Genomic DNA, 23,690 nt, shown 5'->3' with positions numbered 1-23,690 from the left:
GGCGGCTGGATGTGGGACTGCTGGCGGACGAGGTGGTGTGTGGGAAGGTGAGGGGGTGTATCGAAAGGTACTTGAAGGCCAATGACAACGGGGAGGTGCGGGTGGGGGTGGTATGGGAGGCGTTGAAGGCGGTGATCAGGGGAGAGCTAATTTCCAATAGGGCTCATAGGGAGAAGACAGAGGGAATGGAAAGGGAGAGGTTAGTGGGGGAGATTTTGAGAGTGGACAGGAGCTACGCAGAGGCCCCGGAGGAAAGATTACTTGGGGAAAGACGACGGCTCCAGACGGAGTTTGATCTGCTGACCACAGGGAAGGCGGAGGCACAGTGGAGGAAAGCGCAGGGGGCGACTTACGGGTACGGGGAAAAGGCTAGTCGGATGCTGGCACACCAGCTCCGTAAGAGGATGGCAGCGAGGGAAATAGGGGGAGTCAAAGATGGAAGGGGAGCCACGGTTCGGAGTGCGACGAAAATAAATGAGGTATTCAAGGCCTTTTATGAAGAGCTGTACAGATCCCAGCCCCCAGCGGGGGAAGAGGGGATGAGACGATTCCTAGATCAGCTGAGATTCCCGAGGGTGGAGGAGCAAGAGGTGGCTGGTTTGGGGGCACCAATTGGGCTGGAGGAGCAGAGCAAGGGTTTGGGGAGCATGCAGGCGGGGAAGGCCCCGGGACCGGACGGATTCCCGGTGGAGTTCTACAGGAAGTACGCAGACCTGTTGGCCCCGCTACTGATGAGGACCTTTAATGAGGCAAGGGAGGGAGGGACCCTGCCCCCGACAATGTCGGAAGCGACAATTTCTTTGATCCTAAAGCGGGACAAGGACCCACTGCAATGTGGATCGTACAGGCCAATCTCGCTCCTCGATGTGGATGCAAAGTTGCTGGCAAAAGTGCTGGCCACGAGGATGGAGGACTGTGTCCCGGGGGTAATCCACGAGGACCAGACGGGATTTGTAAAGGGCAGACAACTAAACACCAATGTGCGGCGGCTCTTAAACGTGATAATGATGCCATCGGAGGAGGGAGAGGCGGAGATAGTGGCAGCTATGGATGCGGAGAAGGCCTTTGACCGAGTAGAGTGGGAGTACCTCTGGGAGGTGCTGGTAGGTTTGAGTTCGGGGGAGGGTTTATCAATTGGGTTAAGCTCCTTTACAGAGCCCCGATGGCGAGTGTAGTGATGAACCGGCAGAGGTCGGAGTACTTTCGACTGTACCAAGGGACGAGGCAGGGGTGCCCCCTGTCCCCCCTGTTGTTTGCATTGGCAATCGAACCATTGGCCATGTCATTGAGGGAGTCTAATAAATGGAGGGGGGTGGTCCGAGGGGGAGAAGAGCATCGGGTGTCGCTATATGCGGATGACCTGTTGCTGTACGTGGCGGATCCAATGGAGGGGATGGTGGAGGTCATGCAGACTCTGAGGGAGTTTGGGGAGTTTTCGGGCTTTAAGCTCAATGTAGGGAAGAGTGAGCTTTTTGTATTACAGGCAGGGGACCAAGAAAGAGGGATAGGGGACCTACCGCTGAGGAGGGCGGAGGGGAGCTTTCGGTATCTGGGGATCCAGATAGCCAGGAGTTGGGGGGCCCTACATAAACTGAATCTGACGAGGTTGGTGGAGCAAATGGAGGAGGATTTCAAAAGATGGGACATGTTACCGCACTCGCTGGCAGGTAGAGTGCAGTCGGTCAAAATGGTGGTCTTTCCGAGGTTTCTGTTTGTGTTTCAGTGCCTTCCCATCGTGATCACTAAGGCCTTTTTTAAGAGAGTAGGCAGGAGTATTATGGGGTTTGTGTGGGCGAATAAGACCCCGAGAGTAAGGAGAGGGTTCCTGGAACGCAGTAGGGACCGAGGAGGGTTGGCGCTGCCAAATCTGGGGAGCTACTACTGGGCAGCAAATGTGGCAATGATCCGCAAGTGGGTTATGGAGGGAGAGGGGGCGGCATAAAAGAGGATGGAGATGGCGTCCTGTAAAGGAACGAGCCTGGGGGCGTTGGTGACGGCACCGCTGCCGCCCTCGCCGACAAAGTATACCACGAGCCCGGTGGTGGCGGCAACGCTAAGGATCTGGGGCCAGTGGAGACGGCACCGGGGTGCAATGGGAGCATCGGTGTGGTCCCCGATCAGGTGTAACCACCGGTTTGTCCCGGGGAAGATGGACGGGGGGGTTCCAGAGCTGGCATCGGGCGGGGATTGGAAAAATGGGGGACCTGTTCATCGACGGGACGTTTGCGAGCCTAGGGGCACTGGAGGAGAAATTTGAGTTACCCCCGGGAAATGCATTTAGATATATGCAGGTGAGGGCTTTTGTGAGGCGACAGGTGAGGGAATTCCCCTTGCTCCCGGCACAAGAAGTTCAAGACAGGGTGATCTCGGGTGTATGGGTCGGGGAGGGCAAGGTGTCGGAAATACACCAGGAGTTGAAAGAAGAGGGGGAAGCGCTGGTAGAAGAGTTGAAGGGTAAATGGGAGGAGGAGCTGGGGGAGGAGATCGAGGAAGGTCTGTGGGCTGATGCCCTGGGTAGGGTTAATTCCTCCTCCTCGTGTGCCAGGCTCAGTCTGATACAATTTAAGGTGGTCCACAGAGCGCACTTGACGGGGGCGAGGTTGAGTAGGTTCTTTGGGGTAGAGGACAGATGTGGAAGGTGCTCAGGGAGCCCGGCGAACCATGTCCATATGTTTTGGTCATGCCCGGCACTGGAGGGGTTCTGGAGAGGAGTGGCGGGAGCAATATCTCAGGTGGTGAAAGTCCGGGTCAAGCCAAGCTGGGGGCTAGCAATATTTGGAGTAGTGGACGAACCGGGAGTGCAGGAGGCGAAAGAGGCCGGCATTCTGGCCTTTGCGTCCCTAGTAGCCCGGCGAAGGATCTTGCTAATGTGGAAGGAGGCGAAGCCCCCCAGCCTGGAGGCCTGGATAAATGATATGGCTGGGTTTATAAAGTTGGAGAGGATTAAGTTCGCCTTGAGAGGGTCTGCGCAGGGGTTTTACAGGCGGTGGCAACCGTTCCTAGACTATCTCGCGGAGCGTTAGAGGAAGGTCGGTCAGCAGCAGCAGCAACCCTGGGGGGGGGGGGGCGGGGGGCGGGTGGAGGGGACGTCCTGGGGGGTGGGAGGGTGGGGGGGGAAGGGGGGACTGCCTGGGAGGGTGGATGAGCAAGAGATAACATGAAGGATTGGGGAAACTGGCACGTACGGGTGGGGGCCAGTGTACAAAGCTGTGTAAATATATCATTTTGCCATGTATATATCTTGCTCTGCGCGATTTCTCGTTTTTTTTTGTTACGAAGGGGGGGGGGTTATTGTTTGTAAGGGAGAAAAATTGTGTTAAAAAACTTTAATAAATATATTTTTTTTTAAAAAGAAAGGTTCCTCAATAATGAGAAAAATTTCTTTATAATTAGAAAAGTTTCTCTATAATTAGAAACGTTTCTCTATAATGAGAAAAGTTTATTTATAATTAGAAAAGTTTCTCAACCATTTGAAAAGTTTTTCTATAATTAGAAAAGTTGTTTAACAATTAGAAATGTTTCTGTATAATTAGAAAAGATTCTTTATAATTAGAAAAGTTTCTCAATAATTAGAAAAGTTTCTCTATAATTAGAACAGTTTCTTTATAATTAGAAAAGTTCCTCTCCAATTAGAATATTTTCTCTATAAATTGAAAAGTTTCTTTCTAATGAGAAAAGTTTCTCTATAATTTGAAAAGCTTCTCATTTAGAAAAGTTTCACTATAATTATAAAAGTTTCCCTATAATTAGAAAAATTGCTTAATAATTAGAAAAGTTTTGTTCTAATTAGAAAAGCTTTTCCATAATTAGAAATGTTTCTGTGTAATTAGAAATGTTTCTTTATAATTAGAAAAGTTTCTCAATAAGTAGTAATGGTTCTAATTTAGAAAAGTTTCTCTATAATTAGAAACATTTCTCAAAAATTAGAAAAGTTTCTCAATAATTAGAAAAGTTCTCAATAATTAGAAATGTTTCTGTATCATTAGAAACATTTCTCTATAATTAGAAAAGTTTCTTTATAATTAGAAAAGTTTCTCAATAATTAGAAAAGTTTCTCTACAATTAGAAAAGTTTCTCAATAATTAGAAAAGTTCTCGATAATTAGAAAAGTTTTTTATAACTAGAAAAGTTTCTCTAGATTTGAAAAGTTTCTCTGTAATTCGAAAAGTTTCTCAATTAGAAAAGTTTTGTTCTAATTTGGAAAGTTTCTTTATAATTAGAAATGTTTCTGTATAATTAGAAAAGTTCCTTTATAATTAGAAAAGTTTCTTTATAATTTAGAAAAGTTTCTCTATAATTAGAAAAGTTTTGTTCTAATTAGAAAAGTTCATTTATAATTACAAAAGTTTCTCTATAATTCAAAAAGTTTCTCTACAATTAGAAAAGTTTCTTTATAATTAGAAAAGTTTCTCAACAATTAGAAAAATTTCTCTATAATTAGAAAAGTTTCTCTATAATTAGAAAAGTTTCTTAACTAGAAAAGTTTTGTTCTAATTTGGAAAGTTTCTCCATAATTAGAAATGTTTCTGTATAATTAGAAAAGTTTCTTTATAATTCAGAAAAGTTTCTCTATAATTAGAAACGTTTTGTTCTAATTAGAAAAGTTTATTTGTAATTACAAAAGTTTCTCTATAATTTGAAAAGTTTATCTATAATTAGAAAAGTTTTGTTCTAATTAGAAAAATATATTTATAATTACAAATGTTTCTCTATAATTCAAAAAGTTTCTCTATAATTAGAAAAGTTTCTTGATAATTAGAAAAGTTTCTCAACAATTAGACCAGTTTCTCCATAATTAGAAAAGTTTCTCTATAATTAGAAAAATTGCTTAATAATTAGAAACGTTTTGTTCTAATTAGAAAAGCTTTTCCATAATTAGAAATGTTTCTGTGTAATTAGAAAAGTTTCTTTATAATTAGAAAAGTTTCTCTATAATTAGAAAAGTTTCTTGATAATTCAGAAAAGTTTCTCTATAATTAGAAATGTTTCTTTATAATTAGAAAAGTTTCTCTATAATTAGAAACGTTTCTCTATAATTAGAAACGTTTCTCTATAATTAGAAATGTTTCTGTGTAATTAGAAAAGTTTCTTTATAATTAGAAAACTGTCTCAGAAATTAGAAAATTTTCTCAATAAATAGAAAAGTTTCTTTATAATTAGAAACGTTTCTCTATAATTAGAAAAGTTTCTCTATAATTAGAAAAGTTTCTCAATAATTAGAAAATTTTCTTTATAATTAGAAACGTTTCTCTATAATTAGAAAAGTTTCTCTATAATTAGAAACGTTTCGTTCTAATTAGAAAAGTTTATTTGTAATTACAAAAGTTTCTCTATAATTTGAAAAGTTTATCTATAATTAGAAAAGTTTTGTTCTAATTAGAAAAATATATTTATAATTACAAATGTTTCTCTATAATTCAAAAAGTTTCTCTATAATTAGAAAAGTTTCTTGATAATTAGAAAAGTTTCTCAACAATTAGACCAGTTTCTCCATAATTAGAAAAGTTTCTCTATAATTAGAAAAATTGCTTAATAATTAGAAACGTTTTGTTCTAATTAGAAAAGCTTTTCCATAATTAGAAATGTTTCTGTGTATTTAAAAAAGTTTCTTTATAATCAGAAAAGTTTCTCTATAATTAGAAAAGTTTCTTTATAATTAGAAAAGTTTATTTATAATTAGAAAAGTTTCTCTATAATTAGAAAAGTTTATTTATAATTAGAAAAGTTTCTCTATAATTAGAAAAGTTTCTCTATAATTAGAAAAGTTTCTTTATAATCAGAAAAGTTTCTTTATAATTAGAAAAGTTTCTCTATAATTAGAAACATTTCTCTATAATTACAAATGTTTCTGTGTAATTAGAAAAGATTCTTTATAATTAGAAAACTTTCTCAGAAATTAGAAAATGTTCTCAATAAATAGAAAAGTTTCTTTTTAATTAGAAACGTTTCTCTATAATTAGAAAAGTTTCGCTATAATTAGAAAAGTTTCTCAATAATTAGAAAAGTTTCTTTATAATTAGAAAAGTTTCTCATTGAGAAAAGTTTCTCTATAATTAGAAAAGTTTCTTATAATTAGAAAAATTGCTTAATAATTAGAAAAGTTTTGTTCTAATTAGAAAAGCTTTTCCATTATTAGAAATGTTTCTGTGTAATTAGAAAAGTTTCTTTATAATTAGAAAAGTTTCTCAGTAATTAGAAACGATTCTCTACAATTCGAAAAATTTCTCTATAATTAGAAAAGTTCCTTAATAATTGAAAAGTTTCTCAATAATTAGAAAAGTTTTTTTGTAATTAGAAAAGATTCTCTCGAATTAGAAAAGTTTCTCTATAATTAGAAAAGTTTCTTAATTAGAAACATTTTGTTCTAATTAGAAAAGTTTCTCAATAATTAGAAAAGTTGTTTAACAATTAGAAATGTTTCTGTGTAATTAGAAAAGTTTCTTTATAATTAGAAAAGTTTCTCAATAATTAGAACAGTTTCTTTATAATTAGAAAAGTTCCTCTCTAATTAGAAAAGTTTCTCTATAAATAGAAAAGTTTCTTTATAATGAGAAAAGTTTCTCTATAATTAGAAAAAATTCTTTATAATTAGATACCTTTCTCTATAATTTGAAAAGCTTCTCATTTAGAAAAGTTTCCCTATAATTAGAAAAATTGCTTAATAATTAGAAAAGTTTCCCTATAATTAGAAAAATTGCTTAATAATTAGGAAAGTTTTGTTCTAATTAGAAAAGCTTTACCATAATTAGAAATGTTTCTGTGTAATTAGAAATATTTCTCTCGAATTAGAAAAATTTCTCTATAATTAGAAAAGTTTCTTAATTAGAAAAATTTTGTTCTAATTAGAAAAGTTTCTCTATAATTAGAAAAGTTGTTTAACAATTAGAAATGTTTCTGTGTAATTAGAAAAGTTTCTTTAAAATTAGAAAAGTTTCTCAATAATTAGAAAAGTTTCTCTATAATTAGAACAGTTTCTTTGTAATTAGAAAAGTTCCTCTCTAATTAGAAAAGTTTCTCTATAAATAGAAAAGTTTCTTTATAATGAGAAAAGTTTCTCTATAATTAGAAAAGTTTCTTTATAATTAGATACGTTTCTCTATAATTTGAAAAGCTTCTCATTTAGAAAAGTTTCCCTATAATTAGAAAAATTGCTTAATAATTAGAAAAGTTTCCCTATAATTAGAAAAATTGCTTAATAATTAGGAAAGTTTTGTTCTAATTAGAAAAGCTTTACCATAATTAGAAATGTTTCTGTGCAATTAGAAATATTTCTCTCGAATTGGAAAAGTTTCTCTATAATTAGAAAAGTTTCTTAATTAGAAAAATTTTGTTCTAATTAGAAAAGTTTCTCTATAATTAGAAAAGTTGTTTAACAATTAGAAATGTTTCTGTGTAATTAGAAAAGTTTCTTTATAATTAGAAAAGTTTCTCAATAATTAGAAAAGTTTCTCTATAATTAGAACAGTTTCTTTGTAATTAGAAAAGTTCCTCTCTAATTAGAAAAGTTTCTCTATAAATAGAAAAGTTTCTTTATAATGAGAAAAGTTTCTCTATAATTAGAAAAGTTTCTTTATAATTAGATACGTTTCTCTATAATTTGAAAAGCTTCTCATTTAGAAAAGTTTCCCTATAATTAGAAAAATTGCTTAATAATTAGAAAAGTTTTGTTCTAATTAGAAAAGCTTTTCCATAATTAGAAATGTTTCTGTGTAATTAGAAATGTTTCTTTATAATTAGAAAAGTTTCTCAATAATTAGTAATGGTTCTAATTTAGAAAAGTTTCTCTATAATTAGAAAAGTTTCTTTATAATTAGAAAAGTTTCTCTATAATTAGAAACGTTTCTCAATAAATAGAAAAGTTTATTTATAATTAGAAAAGTTTCTCTATAATTAGAAACGTTTCTCTATAATTAGAACAGTTTCTTTGTAATTAGAAAAGTTCCTCTCTAATTAGAAAAGTTTCTCTATAAATAGAAAAGTTTCTTTATAATGAGAAAAGTTTCTCTATAATTAGAAAAGTTTCTTTATAATTAGAAAAGTTTCTCTATAATTAGAAACGTTTCTCTATAATTAGAGCAGTTTCTTTGTAATTAGAAAAGTTCCTCTCTAATTAGATAAAGTTTCTCTATAAATAGAAAAGTTTCTTTCTAATGAGAAAAGTTTCTCTATAATTAGAAAAGTTTCTTTATAATTAGATACGTTTCTCTATAATTAGAAAAATTGCTTAATAATTAGAAAAGTTTTGTTCTAATTAGAAAAGCTTTTCCATAATTAGAAATGTTTCTGTGTAATTAGAAAAGTTTCTCAATAATTAGTAATGGTTCTAATTTAGAAAAGTTTCTCTATAATTAGAAAAGTTTCTTTATAATTAGAAAAGTTTCTCTATAATTAGAAACGTTTCTCAATAATTAGAAAAGTTTATTTATAATTAGAAAAGTTCTCAATAATTAGAAAAGTTTATTTATAATTAGAAAAGTTCTCGATAATTAGAAAAGTTTCTTTATAATTAGAAAAGTTTCTCAATAATTAGAAAAGTTTCTCTGTAATTCGAAAAGTTTCTCAATTAGAAAAGTTTTGTTCTAATTTGGAAAGTTTCTTTATAATTAGAAATGTTTCTGTATAATTAGAAAAGTTCCTTTATAATTAGAAAAGCTTCTTTATAATTAGAAAAGTTTCTCTATAATTAGAAAAGTTTCGTTCTGATTAGAAAAGTTTCTCTATAATTAGAAAAGTTTCGTTCTAATTAGAAAAGTTCATTTATAATTACAAAAGTTTCTCTATAATTCGAAAAGTTTCTCTACAATTAGAAAAGTTTCTTTATAATTAGAAAAGTTTCTCAACAATTAGAAACATTTCTCTATAATTAGAAAAAAAATTCTATAATTAGAAAAGTTTCTTAACTAGAAAAGTTTTGTTCTAATTTGGAACGTTTCTCCATAATTAGAAATGTTTCTGTATAATTAGAAAAGTTTCTTTATAGTTAGAAAAGTTTCTCTATAATTAGAAAAGTTTCTCTATAATTAGAAACGTTTCGTTCTAATTAGAAAAGTTTATTTGTAATTACAAAAGTTTCTCTATAATTTGAAAAGTTTATCTATAATTAGAAAAGTTTTGTTCTAATTAGAAAAGTATATTTATAATTACAAATGTTTCTCTATAATTCGAAAAGTTTCTCTATAATTAGAAACGTTTCTCTATAATTAGAAATGTTTCTGTGTAATTAGAAGAGATTATTTATAATTAGAAAACTGTCTCAGAAATTAGAAAATTTTCTCAATAAATAGAAAAGTTTCTTTATAATTAGAAACGTTTCTCTATAATTAGAAAAGTCTCTCTATATTTAGAAAAGTTTCTCAATAATTAGAAAAGTTTCTTTATAATTAGAAAAGTTTCTCATTGAGAAAAGTTTCTCTATAATTAGAAAAGTTTCTTATAATTCGAAAAATTGCTTAATAATTAGAAAAGTTTTGTTCTAATTAGAAAAGCTTTTCCATAATTAGAAATGTTTCTGTGTAATTAGAAATGTTTCTTTGTAATTCGAAAAGTTTCTCTATAATTAGAAACGTTTCTCTATAATTAGAAAAGTTTCTTTATAATTAGAAAAGTTTCTCAGTAATTAGAAAAAATTCTCTACAATTCGAAAAATTTCTCTATAATTAGAAAAGTTCCTTAATAATTGAAAAGTTTCTCAATAATTAGAAAAGTTTTTTATAATTAGAAAAGTTTCTCTCGAATTAGAAAAGTTTCTCTATAATTAGAAAAGTTTCTTAATTAGAAAAATTTTGTTCTAATTTGAAAAGTTTCTCCACAATTAGAAATTTCCGTATAATTAGAAAGGTTTCTCTATAATTTGAAAAGTTTCTTCATAATTTAGAAAAGTTTCTCTATAATTAGAAAAGTTTCTTTATAATTAGAAAAGTTTCTCTATAATTAGAAAAGTTTCTTTATAATTAGAAAAGTTTCTCTATAATTAGAAAAGTTTCTCTATAATTAGAAAAGTTTCTCTATAATTAGAAAAGTTTCTCTATGGACTTCTGGGTGCGGCGATGACCAGCTAAGTCGCACGTTTCGGCAGCTCCCGGTGGAACGGACTTTTGGGCTCTTAATAGGAGCCCCAACGGCAATTTAAACGGCCAAAAACACTGTGCGATAAACTAGACGGGAATCCCCCCGGACACGCATGGATAAAGGAGAGGATAGCAGCCGGATTGCGGAGGATCCTCTGGAGCAGCGGCAAGGACGGCGAGCTCAAAGCAAGATGGCGTCGGAAGGTGGCCGTTTGTTATGGGGCCCGGACCAACAAGAGTTCCTGCGGCGCTGTGTGGAAGAGCTGAAAAAGGAATTGAAAAGGAGCTGTTGGCCCCGATATTACAGGCGATCGAAGGGCTAAAGGAGGAGCAGAAGACCCAAGAGCAGGAGCTTCGGGTCGTGAAGGCAAAGGCTGCTGAAAATGAAGACGAAATACAGGGCCTGGTGGTGAAGAGAGTGACGCACAAGGCGCAGCACAAAAGGTGTGTGGAAAGGCTGGAAGTACTGGAGAATAATTCGAGGAGGAAGAATTTAAGGGTTCTGGGTCTTCCCGAAGGCGTAGAAGGGCCTTTGGAGGTGGAGGGAGCCTATCGAGTTTTGGCGTGAAGACCGAGGGCTGGAGAAATACCTCGAGCTATAGTGGTGAGGTTTCTCCGCTACAGTGACAGAGACGGTCCTCAGATGGGCGAAGAAAACTCGGAGCTGTTGGTGGGAGAACGCGGTGATCCGCGTATACCAGGATTGGAGTGCGGAGGTGGCGAGAAGGAGGGCAAGTTTCAACCGGGCCAAGGCGGTGCTTCACAAAAAGAAGGTCCAGTTTGGAATGTTACAACCGGCGAGATTGTGGGTCACACACCAAGGGAAGCACCACTACTTTGAGACGGTAGAAGAGGCGTGGACATTCATTGTGGACGAGAAGCTGGAATAGTCTGGCGAGAGAAAGAACTTTTGGGACAAAGTGGTGGGGTGATTATGTGGGGCGAGGAAAAAGGGGGGGGGGGGATGATTTTTCAGTTTGTTAATCTTGCGATCCTGCAACTTTTCTCTCTTCTCCATGTTGGGGGGGGGGGGTGGAGTATGAGGAACTGTGGGCGCCGGTCATTAGGGGCGGGGCCGAGTGGGAAACGCGGGCCTTGTTCCCGCGCTCTGGTAATTATGGCGGGAACAGGGACGCAGGAAGGAGGGGGCCTCGCACAGTGGGGGCCGAGGACAAGGGGGGAAGCCGAGGTCAGCCAGAGTTCGCTGACTTCTGGGAGCAACATGGGGGGTGCAACTACGCTAGAGGGGGATCTAGCGGAGGGGGGGGGTTAACTGGGTTGCTGCTGCTAAGGAGAAGGGGGAGCTGTTATGGGATGGGGTGGTCGAGGCGGGAGGGCGCCGTCGGGGGGATACACGGGTACGTGGGAACCGGGTGAGGAGCTGGTTAAAAAAGGGGATGGCTAGTCGACAAGGGGGGAACGTGAGAGGGCTGAACGGGCCGATTAAAAGGACACGGGTACTCGCACACCTAAAGAAATTAAAGGCAGATGTGGTTATGTTGCAGGAGACGCATCTGAAACTGATAGACCAGGTCAGACTACGTAAAGGATGGGTGGGGCAGGTGTTTCATTCGGGTTTGGATGCGAAGAACAGGGGGGTGGCTATCTTAGTGGGGAAACGGGTACTGTTTGAGGCAAAGACCATAGTGGCGGATAGTGGGGGTAGATACGTGATGGTGAGTGGCAGATTACAAGGGGAGGCGGTGGTTCTGGTGAACGTATACGCCCCGAACTGGGATGATGCAAATTTTATGAGGCATATGTTGGGACGTATCCCGGACCTAGAGGCGGGAAAGTTGGTAATGGGGGGAGACTTCAATACGGTGCTTGATCCAGGGCTGGACAGGTCGATTAGAAAAGTTTCTCTATAATTAGAAAAGTTTCTCTATAATTAGAAAAGTTTCTTTATAATTAGAAAAGTTTCTCTATAATTAGAAAAGTTTCTTTATAATTAGAAAAGTTTCTCTATAATTAGAAAAGTTTCTCTATAATTAGAAAAGTTTCTCTATAATTAGAAAAGTTTCTCTATAATTAGAAAAGTTTCTTTATAGTTTGAAAAGTTTCTTTATAATTAGAAAAGTTTCTTTATAATTAGAAAAGTTTCTCTATAATTAGAAAAGTTTCTTTATAATTAGAAAAGTTTCTCTATAATTAGAAAAGTTTCTTTATAGTTTGAAAAGTTTCTTTATAATTAGAAAAGTTTCTCTATAATTAGAAAAGTTTCTCTATAATTAGAAAAGTTTCTTTATAGTTTGAAAAGTTTCTCTGTAATTAGAAGAGTTTCTCTATAATTGGAAAAGCTTTTTTGCAATGAAATGGTTCAAGGAATATTTTTATTTTCGTCTCCGATATATGGCCGGTTCCTTTAATGAAGTTGCGCCAACTTTCTATCTGGCCTCCGGCAGCATCACAGCCCCTTTAAGGGCGAGTTTGAGCTGCAGTTTGCATTGTGGGAAGGTGGAGGACTTCCGTAAATCGCCCAACTTCCGAGAGATTGAATGTGACTTGGAGAGGGAAGTGAAAGATTAGAAAGGAAGTGAGAGAGGGAGAGACTCACACTCATACACAGAGAGAGGGAGACAAAGAGGGAGACTACTGAGAGGGAGGGACTGAGACAGAGAAAGTGAGAGTGTGAAAGTGAGAGTGAGACATAGAGGCTGACAGATAGAGTGACAGAGAGAGTGTGTGACAGAGAGAGAGAATTGAAAGAGGAAGGGAGTGAGAAAGGGCCATGAGGGAGAAAAAGTGAGTGTGAAAGTGAGACATAGAGAGAGATTCAGACAGACATGAGAGTGACAGAGAGTGAGTGAGAGAGAGAGAGTGTGTGACAGACAGAACTGAAAGAGGGAGGGAGGGAGAAAGGGCCATGAGGGAGAGAAAGAGAGTGTAAAAGTGAGACAAGAGAAGCAGACAGATAGAGATAGAGTGACAGAGAGAGCGTGAGAGAACGGAGCGAGTGAGAAAGGGCCAGGGGGAGAGGAAGTGTAAAAGCGAGACAGAGAGGGAGAGAGCGAGGCAGACAAAGAGAGCGAGACAGAGAGCAAGACAGACAGAGAGAGATAGCGAGATAGAGAGTGAGAGAGAGATAGCGAGATAGAGAGTGAGAGAGAGATACGAGATAGAGAGTGACAGACAGAGAGAGATACGAGATAGAGAGTGACAGACAGAGAGAGATATGAGATAGAGCGAGTGACAGAGAGAGATATGAGATAGAGTGAGAGTGTGACAGATAGAGAGAGTGACAGACAGAGTGAGAGAGACAGAGAGTGACTGACAGAGAGAGAGATAGCGAGAGTGAGAGAGATTGACAGACAGAGGGAGAGAGAGTGACAGACAGAGAGAGTGAGAGAGACAGAGTGACTGACAGAGAGAGAGATAGCGAGAGTGAGAGAGATTGACAGACAGAGGGAGAGAGAGTGACAGACAGAGAGAGTGAGAGAGACAGAGTGACTGACAGAGAGAGATAGCGAGAGTGAGAGAGATTGACAGACAGAGGGAGAGAGAGTGACAGACAGAGAGAGTGAGAGAGACAGAGTGACTGACCGAGAGAGAGATAGCGAGAGGGAGAGAGATTGACAGACAGTGACAGACTGACAGTGAAAGTGACCGATATAGGCAGAGAGTGAGAGACAGACAGAGGAATGCCTGTGGTTCTGTGGGAGGGTTGTCAGTGAGGTCTCAGTTGGTGACCATGTCCCTGCTCCGTGACCCCAGGCTGCCTGGACCACTGCGGAGAGGGGGCTGTGTGCGGAGAGCTGTGCTGTTAGGACTGGCAGCGTATGGGTGCAGGAGGCTGTACCCACTGCTCTGCAGGAGGCTGCAGAGGGAGAAGGGTTCCCGGGACGAGCGGGGCCATCGGGAGGGGCTGCGAGGGGCTGGGGGCGGGGGCTCGCCGGCTCTGAACAAGGAGTTCCTGGTTCAGCTGCGTGGCCTGTTGGAGGTGCTGTTTCCCCGCTTGCTGAGCTGGGAACTGGGCCTGTTGGGGCTCCATTCAGCGGCCCTGGTGTCGCGCACCTTTCTGTCGATCTACGTGGCCCAGCTGGACGGCAAGATTGTCAAGTGTATCGTGCAGAAGACGCCCCGGAGGTTTGCCTGGGAGTTGGCAAAATGGCTCCTCATTGCCATCCCTGCCACCTTCGTCAACAGTGCAATCCGCTACTTGGAGGGCAAACTGGCTTTAGCGTTCCGCTCTAGGCTGGTCGCACGGGCCTACGAGCTGTACTTCGACCGCCAGACCTACTACAAGGTCAGCACCATGGACGGCCGCCTGAGCAACGCAGACCAGTCGCTCACTGAGGACATCCTCATGTTCTCCGCCTCGGTGGCGCACCTGTACTCCAACCTGACCAAGCCCATCCTGGACGTCCTGGTAAACAGCTACACCCTCCTGCGGGCCGCCAAGGCCAAAGGGGCTGCAACCACCGCTTCCACCACCATCGCCGGCCTCGTGGTCTTGCTAACGGCTGCAGTCCTGCGGGCCTGCTCCCCCCGCTTTGGGCGCCTGGTGGCGGAGGAGGCGCGGAGGAAGGGGCGGCTCCGCCACGCCCACTCCCGGGTCATCGCCAACTCCGAGGAGATCGCCTTTTATGGCGGACACAAGGTGGGCATGATACAGGGCGCCTGTTCGCGTGACGTTGTGGGGGCGAGGTCCTCTCCCTCACCCCCCCCCCCCTCCAACTCCACCGCAGCTCATCCAATGACCAATATCCCCAGGGCTTTTCGACTGCACCAGCGTCACAGCATAGCCATATCGAGCACACCTCCCCAGCACCCTGTGTTACTGACTGTATCTCTACTGATGTTAATCCAGCTCCCTCACACTGTCACTCACTAACCCCTCTCCCTCAGCTCCCTGTGTTACTGACTGTATCTCTACTGATGTTAATCCAGCTCCCTCACACTGTCACTCAGTAACCCCTCTCCCCCGGCACCCTGTGTTACTGACTGTATCTCTACTGATGTTAATCCAGCTCCCTCACACTGTCACTCAGTCATCCCTCTCCCCCAGCTCCCTGTGTTACTGACTGTATCTCTACTGATGTTAATCCAGCTCCCTCACACTGTCACTCAGTAACCCCTCTCCCCCAGCACCCTGTGTTACTGACTGTATCTCTACTGATGTTAATCCAGCTCCCTCACACTGTCACTCAGTAACCCCTCTCCCCCAGCATCCTGTGTTACTGACTGTATCTCCACTGATGTTAATCCAGCTCCCTCACACTGTCACTCAGTAACCCCTCTCCCCCAGCGCCCTGTGTTACTGACTGTATCTCTACTGATGTTAATCCAGCTCCCTCACACTGTCACTCAGTCATCCCTCTCCCCCAGCATCCTGTGTTACTGACTGTATCTCTACTGATGTTAATCCAGCTCCCTCACACTGTCACTCAGTAAACCCCTCTCCCCCAGCTCCCTGTGTTACTGACTGTATCTCTACTGATGTTAATCCAGCTCCCTCACACTGTCACTCAGTAACCCCTCTCCCCCAGCACCCTGTGTTACAGACTGTATCTCTACTGATGTTAATCCAGCTCCCTCACACTGTCACTCAGTAACCCCTCTCCCCCAGCACCCTGTGTTACTGACTGTATCTCTACTGATGTTAATCCAGCTCCCTCACACTGTCACTCAGTCATCCCTCTCCCCCAGCATCCTGTGTTACAGACTGTATCTCTACTGATGTTAATCCAGCTCCCTCACACTGTCACTCAGTAACCCCTCTCCCCCAGCTCCCTGTGTTACTGACTGTATCTCTACTGATGTTAATCCAGCTCCCTCACACTGTCACTCAGTAACCCCTCTCCCCCAGCACCCTGTGTTACTGACTGTATCTCTACTGATGTTAATCCAGCTCCCTCACACTGTCACTCAGTAACCCCTCTCCCCCAGCACCCTGTGTTACTGACTGTATCTCTACTGATGTTAATCCAGCTCCCTCACACTGTCACTCAGTAACCCCTCTCCCCCAGCACCCTGTGTTACAGACTGTATCTCTACTGATGTTAATCCAGCTCCCTCACACTGTCACTCAGTAACCCCTCTCCCCCAGCACCCTGTGTTACTGACTGTATCTCTACTGATGTTAATCCAGCTCCCTCACACTGTCACTCAGTAACCCCTCTCCCCCAGCACCCTGTGTTACTGACTGTATCTCTACTGATGTTAATCCAGCTCCCTCACACTGTCACTCAGTAACCCCTCTCCCCCAGCACCCTGTGTTACTGACTGTATCTCTACTGATGTTAATCCAGCTCCCTCACACTGTCACTCAGTAACCCCTCTCCCCCAGCACCCTGTGTTACTGACTGTATCTCTACTGATGTTAATCCAGCTCCCTCACACTGTCACTCAGTAACCCCTCTCCCCCAGCACCCTGTGTTACTGACTGTATCTCTACTGATGTTAATCCAGCTCCCTCACACTGTCACTCAGTAACCCCTCTCCCCCGGCACCCTGTGTTACTGACTGTATCTCTACTGATGTTAATCCAGCTCCCTCACACTGTCACTCAGTAACCCCTCTCCCCCAGCACCCTGTGTTACTGACTGTATCTCTACTGATGTTAATCCAGCTCCCTCACACTGTCACTCAGTAACCCCTCTCCCCCAGCACCCTGTGTTACTGACTGTATCTCTACTGATGTTAATCCAGCTCCCTCACACTGTCACTCAGTAACCCCTGTCCCCCAGCACCCTGTGTTACTGACTGTATCTCTACTGATGTTAATCCAGCTCCCTCACATTGTCACTCAGTAACCCCACTCCCCCCAGCACCCTGTGTTACTGACTGTATCTCTACTGATGTTAATCCAGCTGCCTCACACTGTCACTCAGTAACCCCTCTCCCCCAGCACCCTGTGTTACTGACTGTATCTCTACTGTTGTTAATCCAGCTCCCTCACACTGTCACTCAGTAACCCCTCTCCCCCAGCACCCTGTGTTACTGACTGTATCTCTACTGATGTTAATCCAGCTCCCTCACACTGTCACTCAGTAACCCCTCTCCCCCAGCACCCTGTGTTACTGACTGTATCTCTACTGATGTTAATCCAGCTCCCTCACACTGTCACTCAGTAACCCCTCTCCCCCAGCACCCTGTGTTACAGACTGTATCTCTACTGATGTTAATCCAGCTCCCTCACACTGTCACTCAGTAACCCCTGTCCCCCAGCACCCTGTGTTACTGACTGTATCTCTACTGATGTTAATCCAGCTCCCTCACACTGTCACTCAGTAACCCCTCTCCCCCAGCACCCTGTGTTACTGACTGTATCTCTACTGATGTTAATCCAGCTCCCTCACACTGTCACTCAGTAACCTCTCTCCCCCCAGCACCCTGTGTTACTGACTGTATCTCTACTGATGTTAATCCAGCTCCCTCACACTGTCACTCAGTAACCTCTCTCCCCCCAGCACCCTGTGTTACTGACTGTATCTCTACTGATGTTAATCCAGCTCCCTCACACTGTCACTCAGTAACCCTTCTCCCCCAGCACCCTGTGTTACTGACTGTATCCCTACTGATGTTAATCCAGCTCCCTCACACTGTCACTCAGTAACCCCTCTCCCCCAGCACCGTGTTACTGACTGTATCTCTACTGATGTTAATCCAGCTCCCTCACACTGTCACTCAGTAACCCCTCTCCCCCAGCACCCTGTGTTACAGACTGTATCTCTACTGATGTTAATCCAGCTCCCTCACACTGTCACTCAGTAACCCCGACCCCCAGCACCCTGTGTTACTGACTGTATCTCTACTGATGTTAATCCAGCTCCCTCACACTGTCACTCAGTAACCCTTCTCCCCCAGCACCCTGTGTTACTGACTGTATCTCTACTGATGTTAATCCAGCTCCCTCACACTGTCACTCAGTAACCCCTCTCCCCCAGCACCCTGTGTTACTGACTGTATCTCTACTGATGTTAATCCAGCTCCCTCACACTGTCACTCAGTAACCCCTCTCCCCCAGCACCCTGTGTTACTGACTGTATCTCTACTGATGTTAATCCAGCTCCCTCACACTGTCACTCAGTAACCCCTCTCCCCCAGCACTCTGTGTTACTGACTGTATCTCTACTGATGTTAATCCAGCTCCCTCACACTGTCACTCAGTAACCCCACTCCCCCAGCACCCTGTGTTACTGACTGTATCTCTACTGTTGTTAATCCAGCTCCCTCACACTGTCACTCAGTAACCCTTCTCCCCCAGCACCCTGTGTTACTGACTGTATCCCTACTGATGTTAATCCAGCTCCCTCACACTGTCACTCAGTAACCCCTCTCCCCCAGCACCCTGTGTTACTGACTGTATCTCTACTGATGTTAATCCAGCTCCCTCACACTGTCACTCAGTAACCCCTCTCCCCCAGCACCCTGTGTTACTGACTGTATCTCTACTGATGTTAATCCAGCTCCCTCACACTGTCACTCAGTAACCCCTCACCCCCAACACCCTGTGTTACTGACTGTATCTCTACTGATGTTAATCCAGCTCCCTCACACTGTCACTCAGTAACCACTCTCCCCCAGCTCCCTCACACTGTCACTCAGTAACCCCTCTCCCACAGCACCCTGTGTTACTGACTGTGTCTCTACTGATGTTAATCCAGCTCCCTCACACTGTCACTCAGTCATCCCTCCCCCCCAACACCCTGTGTTACTGATTGTATCTCTACTGATGTTAATCCAGCTCCCTCACACTGTCACTCAGTAACCCCTCTCCCCCAGCACCCTGTGTTACTGACTGTATCTCTACTGATGTTAATCCAGCTCCCTCACACTGTCACTCAGTAACCCCTCTCCCCCAGCTCCCTCACACTGTCACTCAGTAACCCCTCTCCCCCAGCACCCTGTGTTACTGACTGTATCTCTACTGATGTTAATCCAGCTCCCTCACACTGTCACTCAGTAACCCCTCTCCCCCAGCACCCTGTGTTACTGACTGTATCTCTACTGATGTTAATCCAGCTCCCTCACACTGTCACTCAGTAACCCCTCTCCCCCAGCTCCCTCACACTGTCACTCAGTAACCCCTCTCCCCCAGCACCCTGTGTTACTGACTGTATCTCTACTGATGTTAATCCAGCTCCCTCACACTGTCACTCAGTAACCCCTCTCCCCCAGCTCCCTCACACTGTCACTCAGTAACCCCTCTTCCCCCAGCACCCTGTGTTACTGACTGTATCTCTACTGATGTTAATCCAGCTCCCTCACACTGTCACTCAGTAACCCCTCTCCCCCAGCACCCTGTGTTACTGACTGTTTCTCTACTGATGTTAATCCAGCTCCCTCATACTGTCACTCAGTAACCCCTCTCCCCCAGCACCCTGTGTTACTGACTGTATCTCTACTGATGTTAATCCAGCTCCCTCACACTGTCACTCAGTAACCCCTCTCCCCCGGCACCCTGTGTTACTGACTGTATCTCTACTGATGTTAATCCAGCTCCCTCACACTGTCACTCAGTAACCCCTCTCCCCCGGCACCCTGTGTTACTGACTGTATCTCTACTGATGTTAATCCAGCTCCCTCACACTGTCACTCAGTCATCCCTCTCCCCCAGCACCCTGTATTACTGACTGTATCTCTACTGATGTTAATCCAGCTCCCTCACACTGTCACTCAGTAACCCCTCTCCCCCAGCACCCAGTGTTACTGACTGTATCTCTACTGATGTTAATCCAGCTCCCTCACACTGTCACTCAGTAAACCCCTCTCCCCCAGCGCCCTGTGTTACTGACTGTATCTCTACTGATGTTAATCCAGCTCCCTCACACTGTCACTCAGTCATCCCTCTCCCCCAGCATCCTGTGTTACTGACTGTATCTCTACTGATGTTAATCCAGCTCCCTCACACTGTCACTCAGTAAACCCCTCTCCCCCAGCATCCTGTGTTACTGACTGTATCTCTACTGATGTTAATCCAGCTCCCTCACACTGTCACTCAGTAAACCCCTCTCCCCCAGCGCCCTGTGTTACTGACTGTATCTCTACTGATGTTAATCCAGCTCCCTCACACTGTCACTCAGTCATCCCTCTCCCCCAGCATCCTGTGTTACTGACTGTATCTCTACTGATGTTAATCCAGCTCCCTCACACTGTCACTCAGTAACCCCTCTCCCCCAGCACCCTGTGTTACTGACTGTATCTCTACTGATGTTAATCCAGCTCCCTCACACTGTCACTCAGTAAACCCCTCTCCCCCAGCATCCTGTGTTACTGACTGTATCTCTACTGATGTTAATCCAGCTCCCTCACACTGTCACTCAGTAACCCCTCTCCCCCAGCTCCCTGTGTTACTGACTGTATCTCTACTGATGTTAATCCAGCTCCCCCACACTGTCACCCAGTAACCCCTCTCCCCCAGCACCCTGTGTTACTGACTGTATCTCTACTGATGTTAATCCAGCTCCCTCACACTGTCACTCAGTAACCCCTCTCCCCCAGCACTCTGTGTTACTGACTGTATCTCTACTGATGTTAATCCAGCTCCCTCACACTGTCACTCAGTAACCCCACTCCCCCAGCACCCTGTGTTACTGACTGTATCTCTACTGTTGTTAATCCAGCTCCCTCACACTGTCACTCAGTAACCCTTCTCCCCCAGCACCCTGTGTTACTGACTGTATCCCTACTGATGTTAATCCAGCTCCCTCACACTGTCACTCAGTAACCCCTCTCCCCCAGCACCCTGTGTTACTGACTGTATCTCTACTGATGTTAATCCAGCTCCCTCACACTGTCACTCAGTAACCCCTCTCCCCCAGCACCCTGTGTTACTGACTGTATCTCTACTGATGTTAATCCAGCTCCCTCACACTGTCACTCAGTAACCCCTCACCCCCAACACCCTGTGTTACTGACTGTATCTCTACTGATGTTAATCCAGCTCCCTCACACTGTCACTCAGTAACCACTCTCCCCCAGCTCCCTCACACTGTCACTCAGTAACCCCTCTCCCACAGCACCCTGTGTTACTGACTGTGTCTCTACTGATGTTAATCCAGCTCCCTCACACTGTCACTCAGTCATCCCTCCCCCCCAACACCCTGTGTTACTGATTGTATCTCTACTGATGTTAATCCAGCTCCCTCACACTGTCACTCAGTAACCCCTCTCCCCCAGCACCCTGTGTTACTGACTGTATCTCTACTGATGTTAATCCAGCTCCCTCACACTGTCACTCAGTAACCCCTCTCCCCCAGCTCCCTCACACTGTCACTCAGTAACCCCTCTCCCCCAGCACCCTGTGTTACTGACTGTATCTCTACTGATGTTAATCCAGCTCCCTCACACTGTCACTCAGTAACCCCTCTCCCCCAGCACCCTGTGTTACTGACTGTATCTCTACTGATGTTAATCCAGCTCCCTCACACTGTCACTCAGTAACCCCTCTCCCCCAGCTCCCTCACACTGTCACTCAGTAACCCCTCTCCCCCAGCACCCTGTGTTACTGACTGTATCTCTACTGATGTTAATCCAGCTCCCTCACACTGTCACTCAGTAACCCCTCTCCCCCAGCTCCCTCACACTGTCACTCAGTAACCCCTCTTCCCCCAGCACCCTGTGTTACTGACTGTATCTCTACTGATGTTAATCCAGCTCCCTCACACTGTCACTCAGTAACCCCTCTCCCCCAGCACCCTGTGTTACTGACTGTTTCTCTACTGATGTTAATCCAGCTCCCTCATACTGTCACTCAGTAACCCCTCTCCCCCAGCACCCTGTGTTACTGACTGTATCTCTACTGATGTTAATCCAGCTCCCTCACACTGTCACTCAGTAACCCCTCTCCCCCGGCACCCTGTGTTACTGACTGTATCTCTACTGATGTTAATCCAGCTCCCTCACACTGTCACTCAGTAACCCCTCTCCCCCGGCACCCTGTGTTACTGACTGTATCTCTACTGATGTTAATCCAGCTCCCTCACACTGTCACTCAGTCATCCCTCTCCCCCAGCACCCTGTATTACTGACTGTATCTCTACTGATGTTAATCCAGCTCCCTCACACTGTCACTCAGTAACCCCTCTCCCCCAGCACCCAGTGTTACTGACTGTATCTCTACTGATGTTAATCCAGCTCCCTCACACTGTCACTCAGTAAACCCCTCTCCCCCAGCGCCCTGTGTTACTGACTGTATCTCTACTGATGTTAATCCAGCTCCCTCACACTGTCACTCAGTAACCCCTCTCCCCCAGCATCCTGTGTTACTGACTGTATCTCTACTGATGTTAATCCAGCTCCCTCACACTGTCACTCAGTAAACCCCTCTCCCCCAGCATCCTGTGTTACTGACTGTATCTCTACTGATGTTAATCCAGCTCCCTCACACTGTCACTCAGTAACCCCTCTCCCCCAGCTCCCTGTGTTACTGACTGTATCTCTACTGATGTTAATCCAGCTCCCCCACACTGTCACCCAGTAACCCCTCTCCCCCAGCACCCTGTGTTACTGACTGTATCTCTACTGATGTTAATCCAGCTCCCTCACACTGTCACTCAGTAACCCCTGTCCCCCAGCACCCTGTGTTACTGACTGTATCTCTACTGATGTTAATCCAGCTCCCTCACACTGTCACTCAGTAACCCTCTCCCCCAGCACCCTGTTACTGACTGTATCTCTACTGATGTTAATCCAGCTCCCTCACACTGTCACTCAGTAACCCCTCTCTCCCAGCACCCTGTGTTACTGACTGTATCTCTACTGATGTTAATCCAGCTCCCTCACACTGTCACTCAGTAACCCTCTCCCCCAGCACCCTGTTACTGACTGTATCTCTACTGATGTTAATCCAGCTCCCTCACACTGTCACTCAGTAACCCCTGTCCCCCAGCACCCTGTGTTACTGACTGTATCTCTACTGATGTTAATCCAGCTCCCTCACACTGTCACTCAGTAACCCCTGTCCCCCAGCACCCTGTGTTACTGACTGTATCTCTACTGATGTTAATCCAGCTCCCTCACACTGTCACTCAGTAACCCCTCTCCCCCAGCACCCTGTGTTACTGACTGTATCTCTACTGATGTTAATCCAGCTCCCTCACACTGTCACTCAGTAACCCCTGTCCCCCAGCACCCTGTGTTACTGACTGTATCTCTACTGATGTTAATCCAGCTCCCTCACACTGTCACTCAGTAACCCCTGTCCCCCAGCACCCTGTGTTACTGACTGTATCTCTACTGATGTTAATCCAGCTCCCTCACACTGTCACTCAGTAACCCCTCTCCCCCAGCACCCTGTGTTACTGACTGTATCTCTACTGATGTTAATCCAGCTCCCCACACTGTCACTCAGTAACCCCTCTCCCCCAGCACCCTGTGTTACTGACTGTATCTCTACTGATGTTAATCCAGCTCCCTCACACTGTCACTCAGTAACCCCTCTCCCCCAGCACCCTGTGTTACTGACTGTATCTCTACTGATGTTAATCCAGCTCCCTCACACTGTCACTCAGTAACCCTTCTCCCCCAGCACCCTGTGTTACTGACTGTATCTCTACTGATGTTAATCCAGCTCCCTCACACTGTCACTCAGTAACCTCTCTCCCCCCAGCGCCGTGTTACTGACTGTATCTCTACTGATGTTAATCCAGCTCCCCACACTGTCACTCAGTAACCCCT

General features: G+C 43.6%; 1 protein-coding gene across 1 annotated transcript in view; it reads left to right on the top strand.

Annotated features, from left to right (window-relative positions):
• Positions 1–12,545: 12,545 nt before the first annotated feature.
• The window catches only part of LOC140398894 (ATP-binding cassette sub-family D member 1-like), a 66,602-nt gene continuing 55,457 nt past the window's right edge, over positions 12,546–23,690 (top strand). Inside the window, exon 1 of the mRNA XM_072487850.1 lies at positions 12,546–14,667. Within this exon, the coding sequence (XP_072343951.1) occupies positions 13,759–14,667 (909 nt within the window). The 5' untranslated portion in view covers positions 12,546–13,758. The remainder of the gene's footprint in view (positions 14,668–23,690) is intronic.

Source organism: Scyliorhinus torazame, chromosome 22, assembly GCF_047496885.1.
Source record: "Scyliorhinus torazame isolate Kashiwa2021f chromosome 22, sScyTor2.1, whole genome shotgun sequence".
NCBI classification, from domain to species: Eukaryota; Metazoa; Chordata; class Chondrichthyes; order Carcharhiniformes; family Scyliorhinidae; genus Scyliorhinus; species Scyliorhinus torazame.
Note: the sequence above shows the minus strand (reverse complement) of the source record. Positions and strands in the feature narration are given on the sequence as shown.